This window comes from Vombatus ursinus, unplaced genomic scaffold, assembly GCF_900497805.2.
Source record: "Vombatus ursinus unplaced genomic scaffold, bare-nosed wombat genome assembly UNPS02014817.1, whole genome shotgun sequence".
NCBI lineage: Eukaryota > Metazoa > Chordata > Mammalia > Diprotodontia > Vombatidae > Vombatus > Vombatus ursinus.
This window is the reverse complement of record NW_020954595.1, coordinates 1,866,671-1,892,921: the sequence shown is the minus strand read 5'-3', so window position 1 is coordinate 1,892,921 and position 26,251 is coordinate 1,866,671. Positions and strand designations below refer to the sequence as shown.

Below are 26,251 nucleotides of genomic sequence, written 5' to 3'. Positions count from 1 at the left end.
ACTGATATAGAATGACGTGAACAGACCCAGGAGAAACATTTATACAGTGACAAAAATATGGCAAAGACACACAACTTGGAAAGAATGAGAAGCCCTGCACAGAGTAATGACCAAACGTGACTGCGGAAGACTCAATCATGAAACATGCTACCTCCATCCTAATCTAGAGAGGCGAAGGACTGAGGAAGACTCAGCCAACTCAGAAGCTTCTTTTGCTTGACTCTGCAGGTTTCTAACAAGGGTTTTGTTTCTTTCATTCTCAGGTGCTGGAAGGGAGGAGCTGTGTGGGATTGGGAGGGAGAGAAGCCAGATTGTTGCTGATTGAAAAAATAAGTTTAAAAGTAAATCCATACAAATGTTTAAATTACTGATGTTATTCAAATGGTTGTAATCGAAGGGGATGATTTAACTCTATATCCCCTTCAAATTGAGTTTTATTTCTGTTTCATAGAACTGGACTCCATTGTGACCTGACCTGGTGCCATGGAACCAGAATATCAGTGTTCATACTATGTTCTGTTTTCCCCTATTTGTGATATTTTTTTTTTACCAGAATTAGTAAATTAATTTGAAGACCAAATAAGCAATGACATGCCACTGTTGCCTTCATCATCATTCCCCGTCAGCTCATGGGGTGTTGGCTCTCCTTTCAGGAAGCTGCCCCGCTGGAGCATCCTTTCAGTGCCATGAAAAGAGAGCAGCAGAGGAAGTGGGTCCAAGAACTGAACAAGCAGAAGGAAGCAGATAAGCAACGGAAACTCCAGGAAAAAATGATATATTCAAAGGTAATTTCAGTGAGACTCATTGTCACGGGTCTTTTTCTCCAAGAGATTCTGGAATCATTTTGACTTTAAAACCAGTTTCCTAATCCTTTGACCTCAGTTTTCCAACTCCGATTGTCTTAGAAGACTGTATACGTTGTCCACTGGACTTGGTAAATGAATTGAAGTTATTCATTGGTATTGGTTTTGAGCTTCTTAACGTTTATAACTATTTTTAATCCCATCCTGATTTCATTTTATTCACATACTCCAAGAGACTTATAGGAATCTCTAAGTCCCAAGTGTAGGATGAAGGATCTTGCCCTTGGTACCAAGTCTTCCCTGGATACCGGCCAGTTGGTGATGTGGAGTTGGATGAATAATTTCATCCCCCTGCTTGGTAGGGACAATCTCAGCCTGGCCATAAAGGCTTGCTTTCTTTTGTCGTCAGGGTGAAGAACATGACAGATGGGCCATGCATTTTGATTCCTTAAAACTCTATCCCAATTCTCAGTCTCAGCTCTCCTCTCGTGCAACCCAGAAACAACCCGACTACTTCTGTCTGTCCCCGGACACTCAGGAAATGACTGATGTTAGCAGTCCTTATACACCTTTATCTGGAAGCCAACTTGGGCCTTCAGAGGAGGAGAATTCAGGGAAATCTGTTCAGGATACAGCTACCGCAGTCATTGAGAAAACCAAGTGAGTGTCCTTCTCGAGTTTGTAAATGTCTACATCAGTCTTTGGGAATTCCGGAAGGCAATACTTCACCTCTTGTTTTTTAGTTCACGTTAAATTAGTCTGCTTTTTATTTTAGGATTTTTGTTTGCGATACAAATATTTAGTTGAGTTTTCCCTCAGGAGAAAAACAGTCAACATTTTATTAAAGAAAGTTTTTTTAAAATTGAAAATTGTTGATGTATTTATCCTTTTAGTTTCCTTCGTTCTATGACTGCACTCCTGGATCCCGCTCAAATTGAGGAAAGAGACAGACGAAGACAAAAACAGTTAGAACATCAGGTATTGTATTAGAAAATTTAAATCTCTGTCTCAGTGGGAAAATTAAATTATTTCAAATGACATCGTAGAATATGAAAATTGCAAGTCATGGTGTAAAGGATCTCTTTCTGAAATTTTTGCTTAGGGGCCCAGAAAATCACCTTCGAATTCTTGTCTTATCCTAGACTTTTCCTTTCTGTTGCAAAAAAAGAATTATGATGCTAGGATTGTATTACTATGTGGGACCAAGGGAAGAAGCCTCCTGGGATGACAATCTACTTAAATATGTCCACCTTCTCTGTAAATTTTCATAACACTTAAGTTAGCCCTGGGTGTGTTTTGTTTTCTGATTTCATTTCAGCCTTTCAGGCCCTCATGTAAAGTAGATGTAGTAGACTGAGCCCCTGACAGTTTCACGAGATTACAAGCCAGAATTTTACCTGCTAGAACTAATTTGTAACTCTACAGATCTTAGTTAAAGGAGTTTTTGTTGTTTCTCAGAACCGCATGCCTGAATCTATTTGTGAATCTTCCTTTGTGGTGAGAAGGAACCCCAGGTTGGTGGGAGGCTCCTTGAGGCCAGAAGAGGGTGGAGATTTTAGCACCAGCAAATGGAGCAAGGGCCATGATAGGAAAGGCTGCGCCTGTCAGGAGAGGAAAAAAACCTAGGCATTTTATGGTAGTTTTTAGGAAAATAAGCAGAGGAGAATTTTGGGGGCCAGTTAAATTGGGACATCTCTGAAATCTCCCAAGAAGAGCGCTGGCCACAACTCTCAGTGATGCTTGTGCTGGAACATGTGGCAGCCGGCTCACTAAGAGAGCTGCCAACCAGGTGCCCAGAGATCGTGGAGGGACTCGGAGTTAATGCTTCTTCCCTGAGAAAGGTCTCTTGAGACGTCCCGGAGAAGCAACTGATGAGTAAAGCCTTAGTGGCTTCATTCACTTAAACCTGTTCTGATTGTGATCTCTTTTCTGTTCTGAGACTTAGCAGGAGCCAGAGAAAGAGTGTGGGGCCTGGGGATCAGGCACACTGGTTTGTCTTGGGTGAGTTTATACTAGTGGAAAGTCTGAATTACAAAATAGGCTCTTGATGTTATTTTGGGGCTTTCAGATGCAAAGGATGACTTGGCTGAGTCATTTGGACATTCCTGGGTCATTTCCTCCGCTCTGATGCTAAGTTCAACTCCCTTTCCCATGTTAAAGCTCTTCAAGATTAGGAGTCAGTGGGAGAAAGTTGCCTCTTTTCTTGAGTAGTTAGGATGTCACTACTGTTGTTCAGAGTACACCAGGGACTGTTAAGAATAACCTTGTAACACACTAATTGAAATCCAGAGCAAAGGTTCTGGTCCACTTTTCTGTTTCCATTCCAGAATTAAGTTGGCAAGATTGATCTTTGTGAAAGTTTCTTTCTTGTGTCTACTAAAAAAAAGCTGAATCAGGGGGCAGCTAGATGACACAGTGGATAGGGCTCCAGCCTTGGAGTCAGGAGGACCCAAGTTCAAATCCAGCCTCAGACACTTGACACTTACTAGCTGTGTGACCCTGGGCAAGTCACTTAACCCTGTTGCCTCATCAAAAAGCAAAAAAAAAAAAAAAAAAAGCTGAATCAAATCTTTCTCTTTGACTGAAATAAAAAATAAGTAGAGTTATGACAGAACTGTCATAGGCCAACTCTGGTGTTCCATATTCAGGTGAGAAAGAATATACCATCCATAGATCTATCGAAGGAAGTAGGGCTTTGATCCTATAGAAAAGTAGGCTTAGAAGAGAACATGCAAGAGCTATCTTCAAGTCTGCTGAAGGTCGGGAATTCTAATCAGTCCTAAAGGGCACAGTTGGGAGGGTCAGTGGAGTATGCAGAGAGGCACGTCTGGGCTTGATGTATGGAAATAGACATACTTCCTCAGTGTGAGAACTGCCCTGAGGTGAAATGGGCGGCTGCCCTTCTCAGGCATCTTTAAATGGTCGTGCAGCAAGTACATTGTAGAAGATTCTTATCCACATGTGGCTTGGTCTGGGTGGTCACAGAGTTCCTTTCCAACTTAGAGACAGAATGGCAGAGCATCAGCTGTGCCTTTTCAGTGTTTTCTTTGTTCAAAACTGTATCCATTTTCTGTCACCACCGCCCCCATCCATTCCTTCAGGCGGTCTGAAGCATCACGGTTTAAATAGTAGAGTGATTTCTAGAGGCGCTCACTGAAACATTGTATATCAGAGTTATTTTGTGCAGTCTTAGCCATGTGCAGTATTTTAAAATGTGTCCATATGATTTTCTTAGAAAACAGAATGAAGCAGTTAAATACTTAGGAGAGCTATGTGAGTTAAAAATGTCCTAAAACCTCCTCTCCTCTCCTATCCCCCGCTATCTTTTGGTTCTGTCCAGTCTCTGATGAAGGGGCAGGCGGCCCTTCTCTTTGATCCCTCGCCTCCACCCAGCTGGCCCCATTCTCTCCCTCCCTCTGACTGACAGGTCCTAAAGCCACTGGCGTTATTGAGGAGGTGGGGATTGCATCGTTATTGGTGCCAAGGCAGCTGTTGAGAAGGATGGATTGGAGCGTGGAGGTCTAAGGAAGCAGATCAATTACAAGGCTATTGAAAGAGTTCAGATGAGAGATGATGAATGCCAGAACCAGACTGGTAGCTGTGTGAATGGAGCAAAGAAGGCCTATCCGAGAAGGAGGAAACGAGCATTTATTAAGCACCTTCTACGTGCCAGGCATTGTGCGAAGTGCTTTACATGTGTTATCTTATTTGGTCCTCACAACAACCTTGTGAGATAGGTGCTGTTATTCTTTTATAGCTGAGGAAACTGAGGTGACTAGAGATTAACTGACTTCCCAAGGGTCATAGAGCGAGTAAGTGTCTCAGCCTAGATTTGAACTCCGTTCTTCCTGATACCATGCCCAGTGACCCTTTAATCCCCACCCTGCTCAGTAAATTCCAGTGGCTTTAGGACCTATCAGTCAGCAAACATCTGTTAAGCATTTATTATGCTTACATACATTTATTATGCCAGGCACTGCTCTGTGCTAGGAGTGAATATCAAGAAAGGCAAAAATCTGGGCCTTGTTCTCATGGAGCTCCCAGTCTGATGGAGGAAACAGCATGCAAAGAGCTTTGGACAGCCCAGGTATGCATGCAGGGCAGAGTGGAGACAATCTTAGAGGAAAGACACTGAAAGACTTCTTGTAGAAAGTGGAGTTTTAGCTCAAGCTTCAAAAGAAGCCAGGCTGTGATGAGGAGGAAGAGAATTCCAGGCATTGGGGCAGCCAGTGAAAAGGCTCCGAGAGAAGAGGAGTGCTCTCTGCAAAGAATGGTGAGGAGGCCAGGGTCGCTGGATGGAAGAGTACGTGGGATGAGTTGTAGGGGGAGAAAGGCCTCATCATGGGCTTGCCTGGATTTAATTACCATCTCTGTGCTGACGATTCTCAGATCTGCCTTTCAGACATCTCAAACTGGATGGCCAGTAAACATCCCAAACTCAACATGTCCAGAACAGAACTCTTTTATCTTTCCCCCCTAAAATCTCCTCCCTCCTACCCTCCCTCTTATTGTCGAGGGCAACTCCATCCGACCACTCCTTCAGGCTCCCAACCCAGGCATCATCCAGGACTCCCCACTATCTCTCAACTGCCATATCCAAGCTATTGTCAAAGCTTGTGATCTTACCTCTGCAGCATCCCGTATCCCCTACCACCTCACGCCTTGATTATGGCCATAGTTGCTGGTGGGTCTGCCGGCCTCAAGTCTCTCCGCACTCAAATTCATCCTCCATTCAGCCACTAAAGGGATTTTCCTAAAGCACAGTTCTGGTCATGTTCCCCCCCCCCAGTAAACTCCAATGGCTCCCTGTTGTTTCTAGGATCAAATACAAAATGCTCTCTTTGGCATTCCAAGCCTGTCGTAAGCTGCCCCTTCCTGTCCCTCCACGTCTTCTCACACCTTATTCTCCAACACACAGTCTTCAATCCAGTGACACTGGCCTCCTGGCTGTTCCAAAAACAAGACACTCAATCTCTCAGCTTTTGGTTTCTTTTTGCTTTTTGGTGAGGCAATTGGGGGTTAAGTGACTTGCCCAGAGTCACACAGCTAGTAAGTGTCATGTGTCTGAGGTCCAATTTGAACTCGGGTCCTCCTGACTCCAAGGCCAGAGTTCTATCTATTGCACCACGTAGCTGCCCCTTTGGTTCCTCTTTCAGGACGTCTTTTATGCCTTTCTCCTTCCTTCACTCCAACTACTGCCCTCCCTGGCTTCCCGTAAGTCCCAACTAAAATCCCACCTCCTCCAGGGAGACTTCCCCAATCGCTTTAATTGCAGGGCCTGCCCTCTGTTAATTGTCTCCTAAGTATCCTACACTCAAGGAGCTTACAATCTAATGGGGGAGACAACATGCAAACCAATATATATAAAGCAAGCCACGTGTAGGAACTGTCTTTTGCCTTGTTTTGTATCCACAGTGCCTAGCATATAGTTGGTGCTTAATAAATGTTGATTTATTGATTGATGGGGAGATAGGTTAGAAAGGGCTTTGAATGCCAAACAGAGGATTTATATTTGACCTTAGCAGTGATAGGGTTTTGCCAGAGTTTAATGAATTGGAGTATGACATGGTCTGTCCTTTAGGAAGATCACTGATAATCATCTGGAGAATGGACTGGAGTGGGGAGAGACTTGAAGCAGGCAGACCCACCAGAAGGCAATAGTGGAGGCATGAGGTGATGAGGGGCCGCCCTTGAGTAATGGCAGTGTCAGAGGAGAGATGCTGTGGAAGTAGCATCCGTAGACCTGGGCACCATAGGGGGGGGGGGGGGGGGGGGGGTGGTGAGAGCTAGTGAGGAGATGGAGGTGACTACAAGGTTGTGAGCCTGATGGATTGGGAGGAGGGTAGGTAGGGAGAGGAAAGGATTTCAGGAGGAGGTGCGCAGGGTGCGGGGGGATATGAGTTAAGTTGGTGACATTTGGAGTTTTGAGATGTTTTTAGGGCATCCAGTTTGAGATGGGCAGTTAGAACTGCAAGATTGGAGGTCAGGGGAGAATGTGGAGAGAAACCGAGAAATCTAGGAATCACCCACATAGAGATAATAGTGGAATCCAAGGGAGCTGATGTGATTACCAATCGAAATGGTACAGATGGAGAAGAGAAGGTGGCCCAGGACAGAGCCTTGAGGGACACCTACAATTAGCAGTGATCTGGGTCAAGATTCAACAAAGCAGACTGAGAGTACGTGGTCAGACAGGTAGGAGGAGAACCATCAGAGAGCGGCATCACAGACAGCTAGCAAGAAGAGAGGGTTTGACAGTGTCAGAGGCTGCAGAGAGGTTGAGAGAGAGATGAGGACTGAGAAGAGGCTGTGGGATCGGGCAGTGAGAGAACTAATGGCTAAGGGCTCCAGGATCTCTGCCACCATCACCTCAAGTTGGATCCTGGTGGATCAGACAGGACTGAAAAACAACCGGACAAATAGCTTGTTGTCTCCCCGTGGATCGTGAGCCTCTGGTATCCCAGCTGTTAGCACAGTGCCCAGCACATAGTAGGTGCTTAAGAAATGTTGATTGACTATTGTACATTATTCACATTTCTTGCCAAGCTTCATTTCAGTGTTTACTGACCCTCTAAGAAATGAAAAATATGAAGAAAAGCCCTCCTAGTGCTTCTTCTGGAAAATTGGGGCGGAGGAAATCCAAATAGAAATTGAGTATTATTTCTTTACAGCATAGGAAAGGGCTGCAGGGTGGTCTGCAACTCTCCCCCATCCCAGATGAAAATGTAAGTGGGAAGTATTTAACAGAACAGAAATACCTAGAACATAGATGTTAATGTAGGGTAGGAATCCTTTCGTAGAGCTTAGCGGTGGCCGTTTCTCTTTGACCTGGACACCACCGGCTTAGACCCTCAACCCTTGCCTGTGTCTTTTTTCATGGCTAGAAGGCCATCACTGCCCAGGTGGAGGAGAAGCGAAGGAAGAAGCAGCTAGAGGAGCAGCAGAGGAGGCAAGAGGACGAGGAGGAAGAGCGCCGCCTGGCCTGGGAGCGAGAGCAGATGCAGAGGCGGTTTGAGGAAGACGCGCTGCAGCAGAGGCGCAAGGAGGTGAGTGAGGACCCCAGCTTTACTCACAAAAGGAGAAAGCTGAAGGGAAACCCTTAAGCCCGAAAACAGCGACCAGACTGCTGCCTTGTAGAAAATACAGTTGTGTTAGGGTAAAGACAGCCGAGGCTTTGCATCCATCTCCAGTGGGAAAGTCCAGTCGAACCATCAAAGAAAGACGGTTATCCCATGATTCATCAGAACATCAGTGATCGCGCCATTGTGTGGCAGAAAGGCGGACTCTGGTTTAGCCTGGAATTATTTCTGCCGTACTAATTATAACTGTGAGAGTTTATGGTGAGGTTACAATGAGAACATTTAAAAAGAGGAAGGTTACATTTGCTCATAGGCGTCAAGATTTTCAGGTAGTTGTCTGTGCTAGCTTTTAAAACGGAGCACTAGTTATTACATCAACAAGCGTTCTTTAAACGCCTGTTGGGTCTCTTACAGCCAAAATAAGTAAATGACTGTCTGTCAATATTAAGATAGTAAAAGGAATCCGTGCCCCAAATCTAGAATTGCCGAGGCCTGTAGAGTTCTCCGCTCTTCCTCCCACTCACCCAAAACACAGAGCCCTGTCTCCTGGGGAATTCCAGGAGGCCTGCCCTTGCCTTCCGCCAAGGTTTCTTCCTCGACTCACCCCTCATTCCTTCCAGACCAAAGTTGCTCTGACTTTACAAGGTGATAACAAGCTGCAGCATGGTCAGGTGAGAAGGCGAGTGGCTCCTTTAGAACCCAGCTCCAATTATTAGGCCACCCCTAGACATTATAACAAGATTTTCTGGAGCAGTCAGTATTGATTTCTTCTGTTGTGTTACTTCAATAGTTTCAAAAATTTAAGAGGCGTGGCGGCACCCCTCCTGTCCAAGATCTTTGCAGAATCACCGAAGGTGGCCTAACAAACACGCTGCCCTTCTCAGTCCCCTCGGTCATCCTTTGTCCTGCCTTGGTGACTTGTCTCCTTACTTACTGTAGGCTCGAGTCTGTTACTGTAGAGGACCCGTAGGGGCTCACTGTCCCTTCCCTCAGTAGTTTTTTAAAATCCTTTTTTGTTGTCTGTACAGGTGGGGATCAGCATCCTTTGTATTTAGGCCTCTAAAGACTTTATTGCGAACTCTCTTCTTAGATAATCATGTTTTGCAAATTGTCAAGTCATGTCAGCATACGTTTGTTAAGCACTTACTGTGGGCCAGGCTGTGTGCTAAGCACTGGATTTACAAAGAAAAGTCATTACGCATCCTTTCTTCTTCCTTTTGCTTTGTGTGGCCTCAGGTTTGGCAGATGTAGTTACAGCACTCTTTGCTTTCTTGGTTTAAAGCCTTCCCGAACAGATTCTGAAGACACCACATGTATTTGTATTTGCCTTGTTAGTTGGGCTCCACCTCCAAGAGGAAACCTGGACTTTGTATCGTATATTAAGCTGTGGGCCAGAAATACAAACCTCGTTTTCAGATGCCATCTTGTTAACCTGCTGTTCTCTTCTGAATCTCCAGCTTCAGTCAGGAGCAGTGAGTTTTAAAGTACCACTTGGGCCTCTCAGGACTCCAGCATCTTTGCTCCGGACTTCATAATCCTTAGCTACTGCTAGCTGAAGATAAGGGCCTTAGAGGGAAAATGAGGCTACAGACAGGAAGTGAACAGCTCATTCAGAAGATAGAGAATAGAATTTGAATTTCAAATCAGAGCTTAAAAAACAGGAATGACAGGCCCTTAGCCAGGAATGGAGCACAGCTAACAATAACCAGAGTATATTTGCCTGCAAGTAGGGAGGATCTTTGAGGTCGGTTCCAATTTTATAGATTAAGAAAGACAGGCTCTCAGAGCTCAACCTGCACACCTGAAGAGAGCTTTGAATTGGAATCGAAAGGAAAAAATCTTATTTCACCACTAAGCCACTACCTAGAGTGTCAGCTACGACCCAGGAGAAGACAGATGTGTAGGAAGCAGGTGATTTATAATAACATCCAAGAAGGCGGGACAGTCCTGATGTTCACAGCCTCAGCTCTCTATCCACAAATATAAAGCATGCGAATACAAAAACAAACTAGAAATCAGAACAAGAGAAATGAATACAGCCCAATTGGTGTCTTAGAGTACGACCAGAATATGGGAATGAAAGGGTATGTGCCTTTCACTAAAAAGTGTGATGGAATAGTTAGATAGCTGTAGCCCTGGCCATCTTATCTATTACCTCATGTCTGTTTTTGAACCAGAGTATCCATGGAAATGATAGTGTGGCCAGAGCGTATGTCGTGGACCGTGAAAACCAGCAGGAAACAGATGATGAATTCGGGGAGCATGTGTGGGACCAGGCAAGCATCAGAATGGGGGAGACTTTCACTGGCGCTGTCACTCCTAAAAGCAGAACAGCTGTATTGGCCTGTACAGCAGACAGACAGGGAGGTTTAGAAGTAAAAGTCATGGTTTCCCATGCCCCTGGATACTCAGATCATGCTAGATATGGAGGGCAGCAGTGGGCGTGGCTTGTGCTGCCCTCCCTCCCCCAGATTTTCTGAAGTGGGTAACAAGGAGTTGGTAGGATGGCAAGACACCTTGGCTTAAGATGCTTTTGAAGAAGTAGGTGTTATCATTTGCTTTTACATCTCCTAGATTTCCCCCTGTAACCCTCCCTTTCCCAGAAAGTCATTCCTTAAAACAGAATCTTTTCAAAAAGAAGTAGAGGGAAAATGTCAGCAAAAGTAGCGCATTAAAAGAGAAATGCAGCATTCTTTTCATGGTTGAGTGTCTGTGGGGAGGTTGTCTTCTCATCCCTCTTTTTTGGGCCCAGGCTTGTCTTTTCTGATTTTACAACATTCATTTATAATTGTTGTGATGGTTCCTTGTGTTTAGATCGTTGGAGCCACTGTGAGTGAGTACTGTCTTTTGGCTCTGCCACCTTCACCTTGCGTCAGCTCAGCTAAATCTTCCCACGCTTCTCCGCACTCCATTGGTTTAGTTCTTGGTTTAGTTCTTCTCCAGTGGATTGATGTCTACTTTGTTTTCAGTTCTTTGCCTCACAGAAAGTGTTGCTGTCGACATTTAAGTGTCTCTGGAGGGTTTCTTTCTGTCCTTGGGTTAAATGCTGAACAGTAGACTCTCTGGGTCAAAGATGTGAATGTTTTAGCCACTTAAATCATTCCAGTTGCTTTCCAGAGAGTTGTCTTCATTCACACTCCACCAACAATGCATCAGCGTGCCTCTCCTCGTCTTTGTCCTCTGTGCCAGTTTACTGGGTTTGGGGTGAAACCCAAGAGTTTTTATTTGGCACTTCTCTTCCCATTAGCGACTTGGAGTACTCTCTTGTAAGGTTATTCATGGTTTGTCAGTCTTCTTTCGACGATGGTTTGTTCGTTTCCTTGGACCACGTATCTTTTGAGGAATGAGGCCTTTCTTGACTGCTACCGCAAAGGGGATGCCCTCCACAATGAGCTTCTGATGGTACATGCACAAATAATCATGAAGAAAAGAAGGATGTGCATTGACTGAGGGAGCTCTGTAGGGAAGTCCTCAGTTCAGCCCAGCAAACGTTCCTATATGCAGGACACTGGGGATTCCAAAACCAAATCGGAGCAGCCTCCGCCCTGGGAAGGTTACACCCTGTCCACAGGGCGGGTACAGAGCTCTCGAAGGGATCGAGAGGGGTCATTCTGTAGGAGGCAGCACCAGAGCTGATCCCTGGGAGAAGCAGAAAGAAGGAAGGCGTGCACTTGCAGTCTGGGAAGCAGGAGATAAGATGCGGTTTACTGGAGAGGCATTTGGGTCAGTTTGACTGGAAATGGATAAAGGAGAGTAATATGAAGTAAGCCGAGCAAGACGGGAAGAACATGATGCAGGCTGCCTGGCAGACGATGCTGTCTTTCATTCTGGAAGCAGGGGAGAACCGGTGATTATTTTTAAGCAGGTGAGTGATGCAGTGAGATCTTTTTTTGGAAGTTCAGCTTGGCAGCAGCCTGAAGAGGGTTAGAGATGAGGAAACCGAAAAGCTGAGGAGGCCCCGTCAGTACAGGCAAAAAGGAAGCGGACAGGAACCCAGCTGGCGGCTGTGCACAGAGACAGCAAAGCAGCTGGGGTCCCCGTGGACGGTGGTCAGGACTGACCCGTGGAGGGAAGAACCAGATAGGACAATACCAGAAGGGATTCCGTGGGTCTGGCAGCGGCATCAGGATCTGCAGAAAGCTGATCCCCAAGTAAACCAAGTCACACGGGTTGGACCAGCCCCAGCACCAGGAGCAACACGGCAGAGAAGCGAGAGATGGCAGAGGAAACGGAGGTGCTGGGGCAGACCAGGGTGTCGGCTATGAAAGGGAGGAAAGCGGGGGAAGCGGGGATTGGGCTGACTAGAGATGGCAAAGGAAAGGAAGGCGACGAGGCTGCTGAGGATCCAGGAGACGACAGATGAGAGCCAGAGGGGCTGGCCTTGAAAAGCGAGAGCAGAGTCATCAGACTGGAGCAAAGGAGAGGAGAGGGGGCAGGGGGCAGACAGGGCCTCTGTTTTCCTGGGAGAGTTGGAATCAAGGTTCTGTGCTGGGGGAGCAGTGGGCAGGGAAGACGGGGGACACAGGAGGAGTTCCGTAGCACTTTGTCTCACGTCCCCCGGTCTGGAGGCCCAGCTCAGGCCTTTCCTTCGGTGTGAACTGTCGTGTTCTTTTTCTCTCCAGAATTTTGCGTAGTGCCGAGCACCTGAGACGATTGCTTGTTGCTCAGGGGACCTTGATGTCTGAGTCCCCAGAGGTCAGAGTTTGGGCTGGGCAGGAGGACACTGAGCCAGGTGCCAAACTCTTTGAAAATGGTAGAAAGATTACCTGGAGGCCATTGGGAAGCATCGGAGGAGGAGAGTGTGAATGTCCAAAGAGGAAAGGCGAAGAGCCGGCTTTCCCTTCAGCCAATTCCATCTTGAAAAGGCACGTGCAGAAGGTGGGAGGAGGGGCGGGTAATGAGGATGGATCCAGAAGGTGCCGAGGCAGGGGACTTTCTCATCTGTCCAGCACATCTCACACCATGACCCACGTGTGGACCTGGCTTCCCTCTTCAGCCAGCCCCCGTGGCTTCCTCTTGTCCCTGGGGCCTAAAGGGCTGCACAACTTGGCTGCACCCCATTTTTCCAGTCTTACTGGACATTATATTCACGCACTCAGTGCATAGTAAAGCTCTGCTTTATCCACAGAATGTCCCATCTCCCATCTCCACACCTTTGCATTGGCTGTTCCCCATGCCTGGAGCAGGCTCCCTTCTTACCTCTGCCTCATCGAGTTTCTCTCTTTAAGACACGGCCCAGGCACCACGTTCTGCTTAAATCCCCCAAACTACCCTGTGTTTAGCCACTTTGGAATACGTGGGCTGTTTGGTAGCTCTGTAGGTGCTTGTCACCTTCATTGCACTCTAAGCTCTTTCTTTGTGGTTTCCCGGCATCTGGCACACACAGCAGGCACAGAGTTCTCATGTGAACTTAGGCTGGCTTGGCTTTGCCCTCAGAGGATAGCAAGGCGCTCGATGCAACGTTGCACAGAGGTGCATTGCAGCTCCCTGTGGGAAGGCCCTACTTTGGAGTGTCCTGTGGACAGCGGTGCTTGGGTGTGGCCTGACAAGGTCACGGTAAAGGAAGATGTGAAAAATCATCTCTGTAATGCCTGTGGGCCAGGCCCTGTGCTCAGGAGCCCTTTGCAGGTGTCTCATCCGGACCTCACAACAACTCTGGGAAGTAGGTGCTGTTATGATCCCCATTTTACAGAGGAGGAAACTGAGGCAAACAGGAGTCAAGTGACTTGCCCGAGGTCACACAGCTAATTCCTGGGGGCTAGGTTTGAACTCAGCTCTTCTGCCACCAAGCACAGCACTCCTGGATGCTCATGGCCTATCCAAGACATCTGATTGCATTGATAGAGGCTCTCCCTCCACCATCACAAATCTCCATCCCATGTGGCTTTTGAGAGTCACTTGGCTCCTGGAGGCAGCTGGCGCAGGGACCCTGACGCCCAGTGGGCAGCGCCCCTGAGGCAGGACTGTGCTTCCGCAGCATGTGGGCTACAAGGCCTGGGCTTCTCGAACTTCACACTCTGAGGAGGCATCACAGGACGACGCTATTGGAAAATCGCCGAGAGCGAAACGGGGAATCGCCAGAATACCCCGTAACAGGCTCCTGGGTCTGGATCTGGAGCTGAAAGACACCTGGGGGCTCTGCCGGTGCAGCCCTCAGACCTCACACCCACCCCGGCTTCACCACAACAATGATGCTCTGCAGCTTGCATGGGGCCCGTCCCACGCTGGGGAGAGGCTCTCCATGCACTGGCCAGGCTCGAAGGAAAGTCGTTTTGTTAAAGTCTTTTTTTGTTTTGTTGTTTTGTGTTTTTTTTTTTTTTTTGGCAGTTGGGGTTAAGTGACTTGCCCAGGGTCACACAGCTAGTAAGTGCCGAGTGTTTGGTCTGAGGCCGGATTTGAACTCAGGTCCTCCTGACTTCAGGGCTGGTGCTTTATCCACTGCACCACCTAGCTGCCCCTTGTTAAAGTTTTTAAGACAGAATTATTTTGTTTTGAAACCACCAGAGGTGGTCACAGGATGGAAGTTTATCTCAGAGCTATGTGACTTGAAGAAAATAACTGTCGCATTTGACACTGATGACCAGCACCCTCTCTTCTCTTACGAAATTGTGAGGCACCCAAGTGGCCCAGTGGACAGAGCACTGGGGTCAGGAAGACCTGAGTTCAAATGCAGCCTCAAAGCCTAGCTGTGTGACCCTGGGCAAGTCACTTAACTACTCTCTGCTTCAGTTTCCTCAACTGTAAAATGGGGATCATAATAGTACCTGCCTCCCAGGTTTCTTGTGAGGATCAAATAATTGTAAAGTGCTTGGCAGAGTGCCCGGCACGTAGTAGGTGCTATATATATGTTAGCTATAATTATGATGATTGTTTAATAGCTGTAGGATCTTGGGCAGTCACTTAACTTCTGTCTGCCTCAGGCTCCTCATATCAAAGAGGGTAATAATCGCACCTGTCTTCGTTGTTGTGTGGATGAATAAGTGTAAAGTGCTTTGGTAAACTTAAAAATGCTGTATACAAGTTATCTATCATTATTATTGTTAACTCGTCTCCCTGGAGTCTGTCAGTGAATGGCCTGGTACTTTGTTTAGCACCGCAGTGCCAGGCACTCTGCAGACAGATACGATGGATGAAATGACCCCACGCCCAGAGGAGAAAACAAGGACAGTTAGTTATGTACAGAATAAATGGAAAGAAAATCGATGTAAATTAAATGCGAGGGAGACCATAGATTCTGCCAGACCAGGCCCGCGTTGCATGGCTCTGGACCTGCCAGGAAGGGAAATGGATCCTCCCTTTGTCTCCCTGGGGCTTAGCTCCCCCGGGCCCCCAGAATGGGCTGGATCAGATCCAGAGAGCTCATGAATGCCGTGTCCTAGATGAGAGTCCCCACAAACACGCCCAAATATCTCTCATTCTTTAGAAAACGAGCCTCCCTTCCAGCGTCCACTATCACTCTTTCCTTTCAAAGCCAAAGTTGACACATTATTTCCCCTTGCAATCTGGCTTCCGGCCTCTTTACTCACTACATCTCACTTGAAGGCAGGAAGGAAACGGGTGTGTATTAAGCAACCTACTGCGTGCACAAGCATTAGCCTCACATACCAAGTATCTCTGTAGCATGACGATGGTGACTACCCTCTCTCTTCTCTAGGTTTCTCTGGTCCTCCACCATCATTGGCTAGCCTGCCTAGCTCTGGGTGTGCCCCCCATTCGATCCTAGGCCCTCTCCCCTCTCTGCACTGCCTCAGTGACCTCACCAGCTCCAAAGGCTTCACAGATCTCTCTTCCTCCTGGGTCACTCCTGCATTCCAATACCAAACCAGTTCGTAGTGGGTGCCAGATAGGGAGCCCAAGCTCACCATGGCTCATCTCCATCCTCCACGTCGTCTCGTCTCTCTCTTCTGTTCACTGAGTCAGCCACCACCGTTCAGGCGCCATCCCCTCTCCCCTGGATTACTGAAGTAATCCATCTCCCCGTTGGCCTCCCTACCCCTCAGCTCTCTTTCTGCTCCGAAACACTGCCAGAATGGCATTGCTCAGGTGCACGTCTGAGGATGCCCACCTTCCCAGGCTTATTACACATTACTCCCTTTCAGACACATGTATGGTTGAGCCAAACTAGCCTGCGCATTCTTCCTCACATAGGACTTTCCATCCTCAAGCCTTTGCCTAGGCTGTCATAGACTTCTTTCCCGGCCTCCTAAAACCCCCATTTTCCTTCACAGCTCAGCTTGAGCTCCATGTCTGACATGAGGCCAATCCTAATTCCCAGCAGATCCTAGGCCATTTTGTTTATACTTGTATGTGGAATACTGAGGCTCTGGGGCCTAGTAAGTGGTTAATACATGCGTGTTGTTGAACCAACCTCATATACTCATCTAGATTGGAAGCTGCTGTGTCTTTTAATGTGACATTTAATATGTCATTTATTAAAGCCTCACTTAATTCATATATGTCATTTAATAAAGCCTCATTTGATTAAAAAAAGACACATCTGAAGAAGTTAATAATTAAAAATACTAACCTCTTTTACTGGGTATGCCTGTTATTAAATTCATTATAGATGTATAAAGGGACTGACTTAAGTTCCTAACAATTAACTTGAATAGTAAATAAATAGTATTTAAATAGCATCTTTCTATTTGTGTCTCATGTGTAAGGAATAAGAGGTTGAAATGACAAGCAAAAAATCCTCTCTAGAATCTCGATGGAGGGAGGAGGCATGAGCCTTAGGGCCCTTTACACGTTTCCCTTCGTGATAGGAGATGATGACTCTGAAGACACACGAGCTGTATCGGAGCATGCAGAACGCCCAGGAGCTGGCACAGAGACTGAAGCAGGAGCAGCGCATTCGCGAGCTGGAGCAGAAAGGCCACGACATCTCCAACCTGCTGCGCAATCTTGGCGGTGAGGCGGGGAGGGAAGGGGCTGCGTCGTTAGTCGCAGGCACAGCTGGAAACGTCCCCAGAACAGAGGGAAAGCCCCGATTGCCGTCTTCACATATGGCAAAGATTCTCATTTTACTCCATTGCCTTGAGGGGCAGAAAGGACTGGGGTGGCCGTGACAGAGTTACTACAGATGAGCAAAGAGGGGTTCAGGTGTCAGTGTCAGAAGCAGAATCTGAACTCGGGTCTTAGGCAGCCAGGGAACACCACAATGCACAGATCACTGGGCCTGGAGTCAGGAAGACCCGAGTTCAAATCCTGCCTCCGACAGCTTGCTAGTTCTGTGGCTCTGGGCAAGTCTCTGTGTGCCTCAGTTTCCTCATCTGTGAAGTGGGAATAACAATGGTCAGAATCTCTTACGTGCTTCCCTGGCAAACTGAGGTTCTTTGGGGGGCCAGGAAGCAACAGAGAGGTGAGGATCCGCCACCTTCTAGTTCCTACTCTCATCTTCTCCTGACTAGTTTCACATTTTTTCCTGTTACAGCAAAAGTGATCAGAAAGAAACAGAAAAATGTGAATTATACTGATGGTGACACTTGGTGGCCCAGTCACGCTGCCCATCTTACTGGTACTTTCTCTGTGGCAGCGTGAGCAATTCCAGGTTGCCCTGGGAGCCCCTGTCGGCGTCCTGTCTTGGGTGTAAGCCCGTGTTCTGAGCCCCACTTCTCTCCCTGCCAGGCGAGGCGGGTATGGCGCAGCAGAGTCTGGACCAAGTGAGCGCTAAGGTCAGTCAAGGAATCAACACCGCCGCCTCTCCTCGAAAGGATACTGCCGTGCAGACAGGTACTCGCTCAGAAATTAGGATTTACCTGTTAAATGACTGAACTCTCTTAATTGAAACAGTTGGGAGTTCACCTCAGCTTAAAAATGAAGGGTCAAAGGAAGCCGCTGAAAGAAGAGTGGGTGTGGAATCCAGGCTTAGCCCCTTACTAGCTCTTTGCCCTGCCTGCCTCAGTTTCCTAATATGTAAAAAGGGTGTTACTTATCCTTGACCCTGCTGTAAATTAGTGAGGTTTGCAGATAACAGGGTCAGCCGGGCTGCGTTTACCGTCTACCTGCTGTGTGCCAGGCCAGGGACACAAAGGCCACAGAGGCCCTTTCAGAGAGCGGCATCAGGAAAGGTGCTTGTGCAAGGGGGCGATGACAGACCCTGAACGTCACTAGGTCAGAGGGCACACGGGCTCTGAGTGACAAGCAGAGCATTCTGTATTGAGCCTGAAGGCGACAGAGCCCCTGGAGCTTACTGAGAGGAGGATGGACTGAAGGCAGGCAGACCCCACCCCACCCCACATCCCCGTTGCAGCGGTCCAGGCGGGAGGTGATGAGGACCTACGCCCGGTGGGGGCAGAATCTAGAGGCTGTGGGAGGCGAGGGACAGTGAGTAGTTCAGGTGATTTGTTTCTTGTGATCCCATCTCTCTGCTGGGATATGAGCTGAGCCACCCCTTCTCCAGCCCTGAGGATTCCCCACTTGAGGCCCCTGAATGGGGCTGCTGCCAGCTCAGCTCGGTTTTCATCACTGCACGCTGAAATTCAAATGAGCAAGCTGAATTAACTCTGGTGGTAGAGTCCACTTGGAAAGGCACGAACGGGGCCTAATTTTGGAAAGTGTCCTCGGGTGTTCATCTGTTCCTTATTTAACCGGCCAGTCCTGCTTCAATTCAACATATATTAAATCGCGTGCTCAGTATTCGGAAGGACCCAAGAGGTGGTATTTCCCCAATGGGATTTACAGTCTAGTAGACGGAATGTTTAAAAGATATTCTCTCCCTGTGGAGCCTCGGCATCTCTGTCCACCCTCCGTTAGTGGGGAGGGGCCCATTCTGGATCTGTCCCTTTGCTTCCTTCCCATCTTTACTATCAGAATTGAAGGACGTTTTTCCCCCATCCAATTTTCCCCTTTCTTATGTTAAATTAGATTTAAAAACAAAACAAAAAACACTTCTTCTGTCTTGAAATCAACTCCCAAGCAGAAGTGACTTGCTACTCCCCTGGCTTTCGGGTGGCCCCTAATTTTAACATCATATTCTTATTAGCTCCATAGTGAGTTGTCTCAGGGGATGCTTCATCTTGCTCTCTGCTCCATCTTGAACCAGAGAAAACAAAACTTACAGAATTGCACCCTGTCCCCCGGGGACACTCAGGCAGGGCTTGCGGTAGACCACAAAAGAAGTAATCCCAAATCTCTTTTTAATATAGATGATTTGCACACAGGAAGAGCCACCAGTGCAGAAGCACAAGCTGAGCCCATGACTGAGGGCACGCTCACACACCTTCTCTCTCCCGAGATTTTGGTAGAATTGGACAGACAATTTAACAGCAAGAAAAGTAAGAAAGAGGTGCTGCCTGAGGACGAGAAAGCTCCCCTAGAGAAAGAAAACAGCCGTCACAAGGACCTGTATGACCAGTTTGCAAGAACTGAGAAACAAAAAAGACACAAAGGGAAGTGTGCAAAAAGACCTGACTGGAATATAAACAAGCCAGCCCAAAGGTACGTCCCTGCCTCAGAAAGGTACCCTAAACACCTGCAGAGGCAGAGGGAAGAAAAAAAGGTAAGGAGACAGATGGAACTGCTTCAGCTGCTGGAAAGAAACACTCCTGGCCGCCTCTCGGGGCCAAGAGACATCTCCCTGGAAAGCACCTGTTCCCCCCACGAAGAGACCGATTCCAGAGCCAAGGGGCCCCGAGGCCAAAAGGTATGTGCTCAGAGAGGGCACCAGACACGTGTCTGCAAGTGACCTTCTGCAAGGTCACTCCCTAAAATGTGACTTGATTCCATCAAAATAGTATCATCTCATTGGCTTGTCTCAATGCTATTTTGTCCACGGATACTAGTTTTAAAATGTTACAGTGTTTTTCACAGTAAGCACATCAAAGTACCCACAAAAAGCTAGCACAAAATGTTGGCTTTTCTAATGACCTGAAGGGTTAAGTCAGTGACAGCTTACAGGGGGAAGGAGTTTTTTTACTTCTGATCTCGTTTACATTTTAATACACACAGTTTAATTTAATAAGTTTAATAAAGCACTGAACGGGTCTTGAGTAGAAAAAGTTTAAGAAGCCCTGGTTTAGCCTAACTTAGTCCCTTCCTCTGAAAGATATATTTAGCCATGACCCCCAGGTTGTTGTAATAACCTTCTGGGTTTGCCTTTCTTTCTTTAATTCTAGGAAGAAGAATTGAAAAAAATCAACTCCAGCAAACAAAGCTATTGACCAGTTCTAACGTTACAGGTTTTGAAGGACCAGAGAAGGCTTCTAGAACCTGGAATGGTTGTGGCTTGCAAGGCTTGTCCACTTGAAAGGGGAACCACAGTCTGAGAACTGAAAGATACTTTTAAAGTTACCAAGCCCAGCGCCAGTTTTAGAAATGAGGAAATGAATTCAGGAAGCAAAAGGCACCGCAGATAGAAAGATGAAAAACCACATGGTCCCTCCCTTCAGAGGAGACTGACCGGAGGGAGATGTGCAGTAAACAGCCGAGCTGAGGCGATCAGGGAAGGCTCATTGAAAAGGGCTTTAGCTGCGATTGTTAATGAAGAGAATTTCAATAGACAAAGGTGTATAGATTTCAATTCAAACTGATCTCTGTTCTCACAGCCCCTCTACCATTGTTCTCAATGACTTAATAAAGCCAAGGGATGGCTAACAAGGCCTAAACAAACCAGGATCCAGGGAGATCGGCACAGAATCCATTAAGCTTAATTTAATAGAGATGGTGGGCAAGTTTTTAAAGGCATTCAAAGTCATTCTCACAAGTACCAGCCTAAACAGCTCTCCATCTGGCAGTGACTGGCTGTATGTGAGTTCAGTGTTAACAGAGTAGCCCAAACAGTTCAGTCATCTTAGGCTGCATTGAGAAGGTGTCCAAGACAACTAGGGAAATGATACCAGCATGGCACTGTGCCCCAGACAGACCACTATATAAAGTGCAGCACACTTTAGGAAGAGCACTAATAATCTAGTAAGAAGCCAAAGGAAGGAAGCCAAGATGGCCAGATGCCACAAGTTAACTGGGGATGTTGGAAGGGTTTTATCTGTGAGACTAAGCTGGACAGACCGAGAAGTGGTTAGGTGGCATTGCCAAGAAGCAACTTTCATCTTGGTGTGAACAGGAAACTAACAGTGTTTTCCCCCTCTGGGGGGCTTCACGCAGAGGCCAAATGACCTACCAAGTAGTCCTGTTGAGCTAGAATGTATGAAGCAAGTTCATGCCTGTGAGCAAGTCAGTACTGGAGTTCACTCAATGGAACCTAAAATACCCAGATCATAATGACACTGGGGTTCAGATGAGACAGTCCATGTTAAGTGTTTGGCAAACTTTAAAAGTACAGTGTGAATGGAAGCTATTAATACCCACGTATAGGAAAACCAACCAGTTGACTTTGGTTTTCTTCAGTTCTACAGACATCAGAGTGCCTGTTTGCCTGGTATTAGAGATGTCAGACGTAGATACAGACATGCTAAATAACCCTTGATCTTACAGTCTAGTGGAAGACGATGACATTCACAGATTGGAAATCAGAAGGCAGCATATGAATTTAGCTATAAATGTGGGTACGGAACACAGTGAGCATGGGCACTCAAAGGCAAAAGACGAGAAAGAGAAGTCGCACTGACTGGAAAGGTGGGATGGGCACAGAGTCTGTGAATGAGGAAGATTTGGTCCAGCAGTATTTAGAATGGATTGGAATGTGGAAACGTGTAGGGTCTTTCACAAGGCCACTGAAGTGGTACAGGTGGATGGGAAGGACAGCCTGTACTATTGTGGCAGCCGGTAGGAACAGGCCAAGGAAGAGACTGCGGAGGTGGAGGCTTTGATGGCAAGAGGCAAAGAGCTAGTGGTGTTAGGAAGTGGTGAGGACGGACGGATGGGAGTGAGAAGAAAGAAGCTCGTTGTCGAGTGTAGGGGCAGCATTTGGGAGGGGAAGAGAGATCAGGGCTTGAGATCTGTAAACTTGTGAACACCTACAAATGTAAACTGATTGCTGGAGGTGAAATCCAAAACTGTCAAGGGAAAGAGTTAAGAAATAAATAGGACAAGGACAGAACCTGGGGAAGTAACACCAACCTTGAGGAAGCCCTTAGTCCTACTTTCCTTTTAATATCATTGTTAAATTAGATTACAAAATTGTTTCAGCATGGATGAATTAGTATTTTCTTTGAAAAGAACTGAGATGATAAGATATAAATTTACACAAGACAAATTTAGGACAGTTTTATATTATGCTTTATGTGGGCCAAAATCCGCACCTAGTTCATTCCTTTTTTCAAAACAGATCTGAATCACCTCCTGTTCCAGCAGTAAAGAACCGATTAGAACAAACACAACCAAAACAGACCAACACAGTACCTGCCCCTGAACCACCTTTCATCCCCTATGTCCGAACCAATGAAATCTACTGTCTGGATTCACATGTACCATCATCTAGGCCTTCGGCCTATGATCCTCAGAATCCTTATTTAAATGGTAAGAAAACCATTTTGGGAAGATCCCTGTGAAATTCTGAAACCTTGGAAAACCAGTACTTCTATTAAAGAGTGAGTTCTAAAGAAGGAAGGTCCACAAAGTTTTAAAAAACATTATTCAGAGAAAAGTTGTAGAAAATAAGATTCATCCTTTTGACATTCCTGTCTGTTCCGATTCACAGTAAAAAACTTCAGTCAGATTTTATAAACTGCAGATTGTTTTCAGTCCCACCCACCATCCCCACACGTCTTTTTATACCTAGCTAGCTAGAACAGGTGGACAGAATGCAAGGAAGGCCCGAGTTCAAATACAGCTTCAGACACTAGTAGCTTAGTGACCCTAGGGCAAGTCACCTTAACCTGTTTGCCTCAGTTTCTCCAACTGTAAAATGGAGGTAATGGTAGCACCTAGTTCCCAGGGTGATCAAGTGAGATATTTGTAAACACTTGGCAAAGTATCTGGCACATACTAGGTGCTATACAAATGCTTATTATTATTATTCCCTTCCCCACCCACCACAGGTGAGCTGTGCAGAGGCATGCAAAAACTGAACCTAAATGGAATACATGGGAAATTATGGGATATATCTTCTCATCTCCTTTTCTCTAACTTTAGATTCTGACTACCGAGAACAGATAATTGGCTCCGACAACATGAGAGATCCACTTCTGAATCCCAACTTGGTGAAAAACAGAGACAGACAACAAGCAATCCTTAAGGGACTATCAGACCTGCGACAGGTATGAATGGTTTTTATTAAGCACGGCAAACATCACAGTTCTAAAACCTGCATGCCACCATCTTACTAACTAATGTTATCTGGTGAATTAGTTTTTTAAGTATTACACTAAAAGGACGTTTAGACTAATAACAGTACCAGGTTTAGCCCATTTGAGAAACTCGTGTAGTTTTTAAAATACCATTAGGATGGTTCAAACTCCAGAAAAACTGTGCTGTTAAATTTAGTATTTTAATATCCAACCCAAATATAGAATCATGAGTCAGCTAAAACATTAATTCAAACATGACTTTATTAAATTAAAAAGTTACATTTTTAAAAGTTGAAATAATTTTTAAGAAACAATTATACACAACCCCAAAATGATGAACATAAGCTGGTAAGAGAAGTGTAAAATTATGCATCATTAGTTCTCCAGAGCCCCAAAGCCCTTTGCACAATGTTAGTTCACACAGACAACAGTGAGATGCTGGGCAGCTTTCCAAAGTTTCCCACGTTCTGCCTGTATTCTTACAGTTCTGTTTTTGCCCAAACCCAGGTTTTAACTGTTCAGTCGTCTTCCCAGCCAGTGAGAAATAATGAGCGTCCGACTCCCTTGTCTGTCTCCTCTAGCTGATGACTGACCAGGTTTCAGAGAATGGTATCATGTCCACAAGATAGGATGACCAGCCTCTCTCTACCTGAGGCCTCCTCTTTCGAACCCTCCCTCCCTCCCTCCCTCCCTTCTCTGGGCATAGTGAAGTCACAGACTGAAAAACCACCCGAGAGAGTCACAGCTGGACTCACCTTTGTTCAGACTGGATTGGGCCGTTCTTCATGGAAATTCTTTTGAGTAAAACTTATGTATGTTTAAAAAAAATTTTCAAAAGATCTCTAACACAGGCTGCGTGTGAATCAGTAATGATGTCTTCTCGGTTTTCATGGTTTGCTTTGTGCAGCCCCACGCTGCTTTTATGTCATCTGTATCATCACTTCAAAATCTGCAAACTCCTCAGAAATGATCCTTTTCCTTAAACGTTACGAAGTTACAAAGAGTAACTTTCTCACAGTTTGCTCTCTCAGAGAATGGAAGATTTTAGGTGATGCAACAGAATGTGTCTACTGAACATGATGCATCCATCTAACGTTCAGTAGTCCACATGTGGAGCTTCTGGGGAGAGCCCGTATCTGGAACCTCTCACTAGAGAGGTACCCCCACCCCCACTCCAATTCACCAAGAGAGGTGTAGTGCCCTTTTCAAGAAGAAATAACATCTGAGTGAGGAGGTCTGATGGCCAGCACCAAGGCAGAGCAAGGTAGGGCCAGGCCATGTCTGAAAGCAGGTGCACAGCAGATCCAGATCACCCCACTCTAGAAAAGAGGCAGCTTGCAAGTGCGGTAGCACCCTCACGAAGTAAGTCCAAACAAGAAATTTCTGAGAATGGTTGGTTTTTATTAAGAACAGCTCCAGAGCTATCCAGACCCAGGTAATAGGAATGTGTAATGTAAAATCTCAAAGTTAAGAATGATTGATTGGTGATGTATGAACTAATAGGCCAATCTGATTTCAGGGCCTTCTCCAGAAGCAGAAAGAGCTGGAAACTCATCTCATTCCCTTAGCTTCAAGTCAAGAGGATTTTGATTCTCCATTCTAATGTACAGAAGTGAGAATACATCAAGCCAAACTGTTTATGTTGGATTATAGCTCTCATTACTGGCTTAACAGCATTACATTCATTAAATTATAAAATAATGTATTGATTCAGCAGCCATGTTTCTATACTTGAAATTGTTTGGGTTACTTTATTGAAAAATGATCTATTAAAAACTTTGTAGAATGTAAATATATTTTTTCAAAGAATAAAATGGCAAATGTTTTTGTAAAAAATTCAGCAATTAAACCTCGTTATTTTTATGCTCCAGTTCAAACAGTTATAAACAAGTTTTACAAAAGATAGATTCTATTTACACTTACCTTAATATGGTCTCAAGTTTTCATGGTATTACAAAATACTTCACAACACTTTCTATGTAAGCCATGCATTTTACATATTAAGTTTAACGGTCACATGATGGTGATGGCATTGGCCCCCAAGTCTGGTGGGAGAGGAAGGGCCCCTGCATGACCACAACACTAATTAATAAATTATGATCCGTTTAATAACTGAAACAGCCCAATGTATGTTCACAATATTCACCGGTTTTCATTTACTTTAAAGAATTCTGGCTTGTATTTTTAGTCATGATCATGGACTATGGGGGAGAAATGAAAAGCAAAAAACAAATGAACAACAAAAAACAAAACGCAGAAGTAGTGCTTCTTTAAGAAATTAGGGCAGAATATATAATCTACTCTGGTACCTTATGTTACAGAGATGGCTCTAGATCCTTGACCACCATGCCCAAGAGTATCTGAAAACAAAGGGCCTGGGTCTGATTATGTCACCTGCAAGATTATTTTCCAGAAGTGGGGAATTTTTTTTTTTTTATAAAAGGAATCACTCACATTAACAAAATCTCAGGTTGCAAGTTTAAGGACTGATTCCTGCCTCTCTGACCTGAACAAAACTAGTATTCTAAGAATCCTTTAAAATCTTTTACCTTTGTGGGGCAGAAAGGGACAGGAGGGTTACTATGCTAGTTCATGGTGGCCATGTATAATCTCTACTAATAGAATACAAAGAGAAATCCACATTTCTGTTTAAAAGAACTAATTACAATGAATTTAAATTCAAGTTTTATTTTTTCAAAATATCAAAGTCTGAACGGAGAGGGCCAATGGGAGGTGAGATTTTACTATGTATACTATACTACACCAAAGAAAATTCACCTTCCTAACAAACTATAGCACTTTGCACAAAACTGTTCTGAAAAGTAAACACTCCGTAATACAACTAAAAAGGAATCCCAAATACTCTTAAACTTGTTCCAAGATTTCGGGACTTTTAAACAAAAGCTAGAGACAAAACATTTTTAAATGAATCTGTACTGTTAGGTGATCTATAATTGTAGTATTTCACCTAATGTGTATTAACTACACTGGGCTTAACATTTATATATAAAAATGCTGTACAAAAATTAGAACCAAATAAATACAATAACTGATAATCATTTAGGAAAAAGTGGTTTGTATAGTCTGATATTACATTAGGAAAAAAAGGAAAGCCAACACTCATTCAACTTTACATTAAGAGACTTCAGTCAGAAGCCCAAGTACAGGATAAATACAAATGTAC

The 26,251-nt window shown here is 45.5% G+C and overlaps 1 protein-coding gene across 6 annotated transcripts in view; it reads left to right on the top strand.

The window, feature by feature from the left end:
• CCDC66 (coiled-coil domain containing 66) overlaps window positions 1–25,638 on the top strand; it is a 53,575-nt gene extending 27,937 nt beyond the window's left edge. For 2 of the 6 annotated variants that reach the window (XM_027835839.1, XM_027835845.1), the window contains 11 exons: window positions 654–785; window positions 1,213–1,463; window positions 1,697–1,781; window positions 7,688–7,849; window positions 16,648–16,792; window positions 17,510–17,614; window positions 19,030–19,526; window positions 19,999–20,034; window positions 22,105–22,297; window positions 22,913–23,037; window positions 24,587–25,638. In XM_027835839.1, coding sequence (XP_027691640.1) covers window positions 654–785; window positions 1,213–1,463; window positions 1,697–1,781; window positions 7,688–7,849; window positions 16,648–16,792; window positions 17,510–17,614; window positions 19,030–19,526; window positions 19,999–20,034; window positions 22,105–22,297; window positions 22,913–23,037; window positions 24,587–24,670 — 1,815 coding nt within the window. In that variant the 3' untranslated portion in view covers window positions 24,671–25,638. Of the gene's footprint in view, window positions 1–653; window positions 786–1,212; window positions 1,464–1,696; window positions 1,782–7,687; window positions 7,850–16,647; window positions 16,793–17,509; window positions 17,615–19,029; window positions 19,527–19,998; window positions 20,035–22,104; window positions 22,298–22,912; window positions 23,038–24,586 lie in introns of those variants that run through there. The other 4 variants (XM_027835842.1, XM_027835840.1, XM_027835843.1 and 1 more) reach the window with 4 other exon arrangements.
• Window positions 25,639–26,251: the final 613 nt, after the last annotated feature.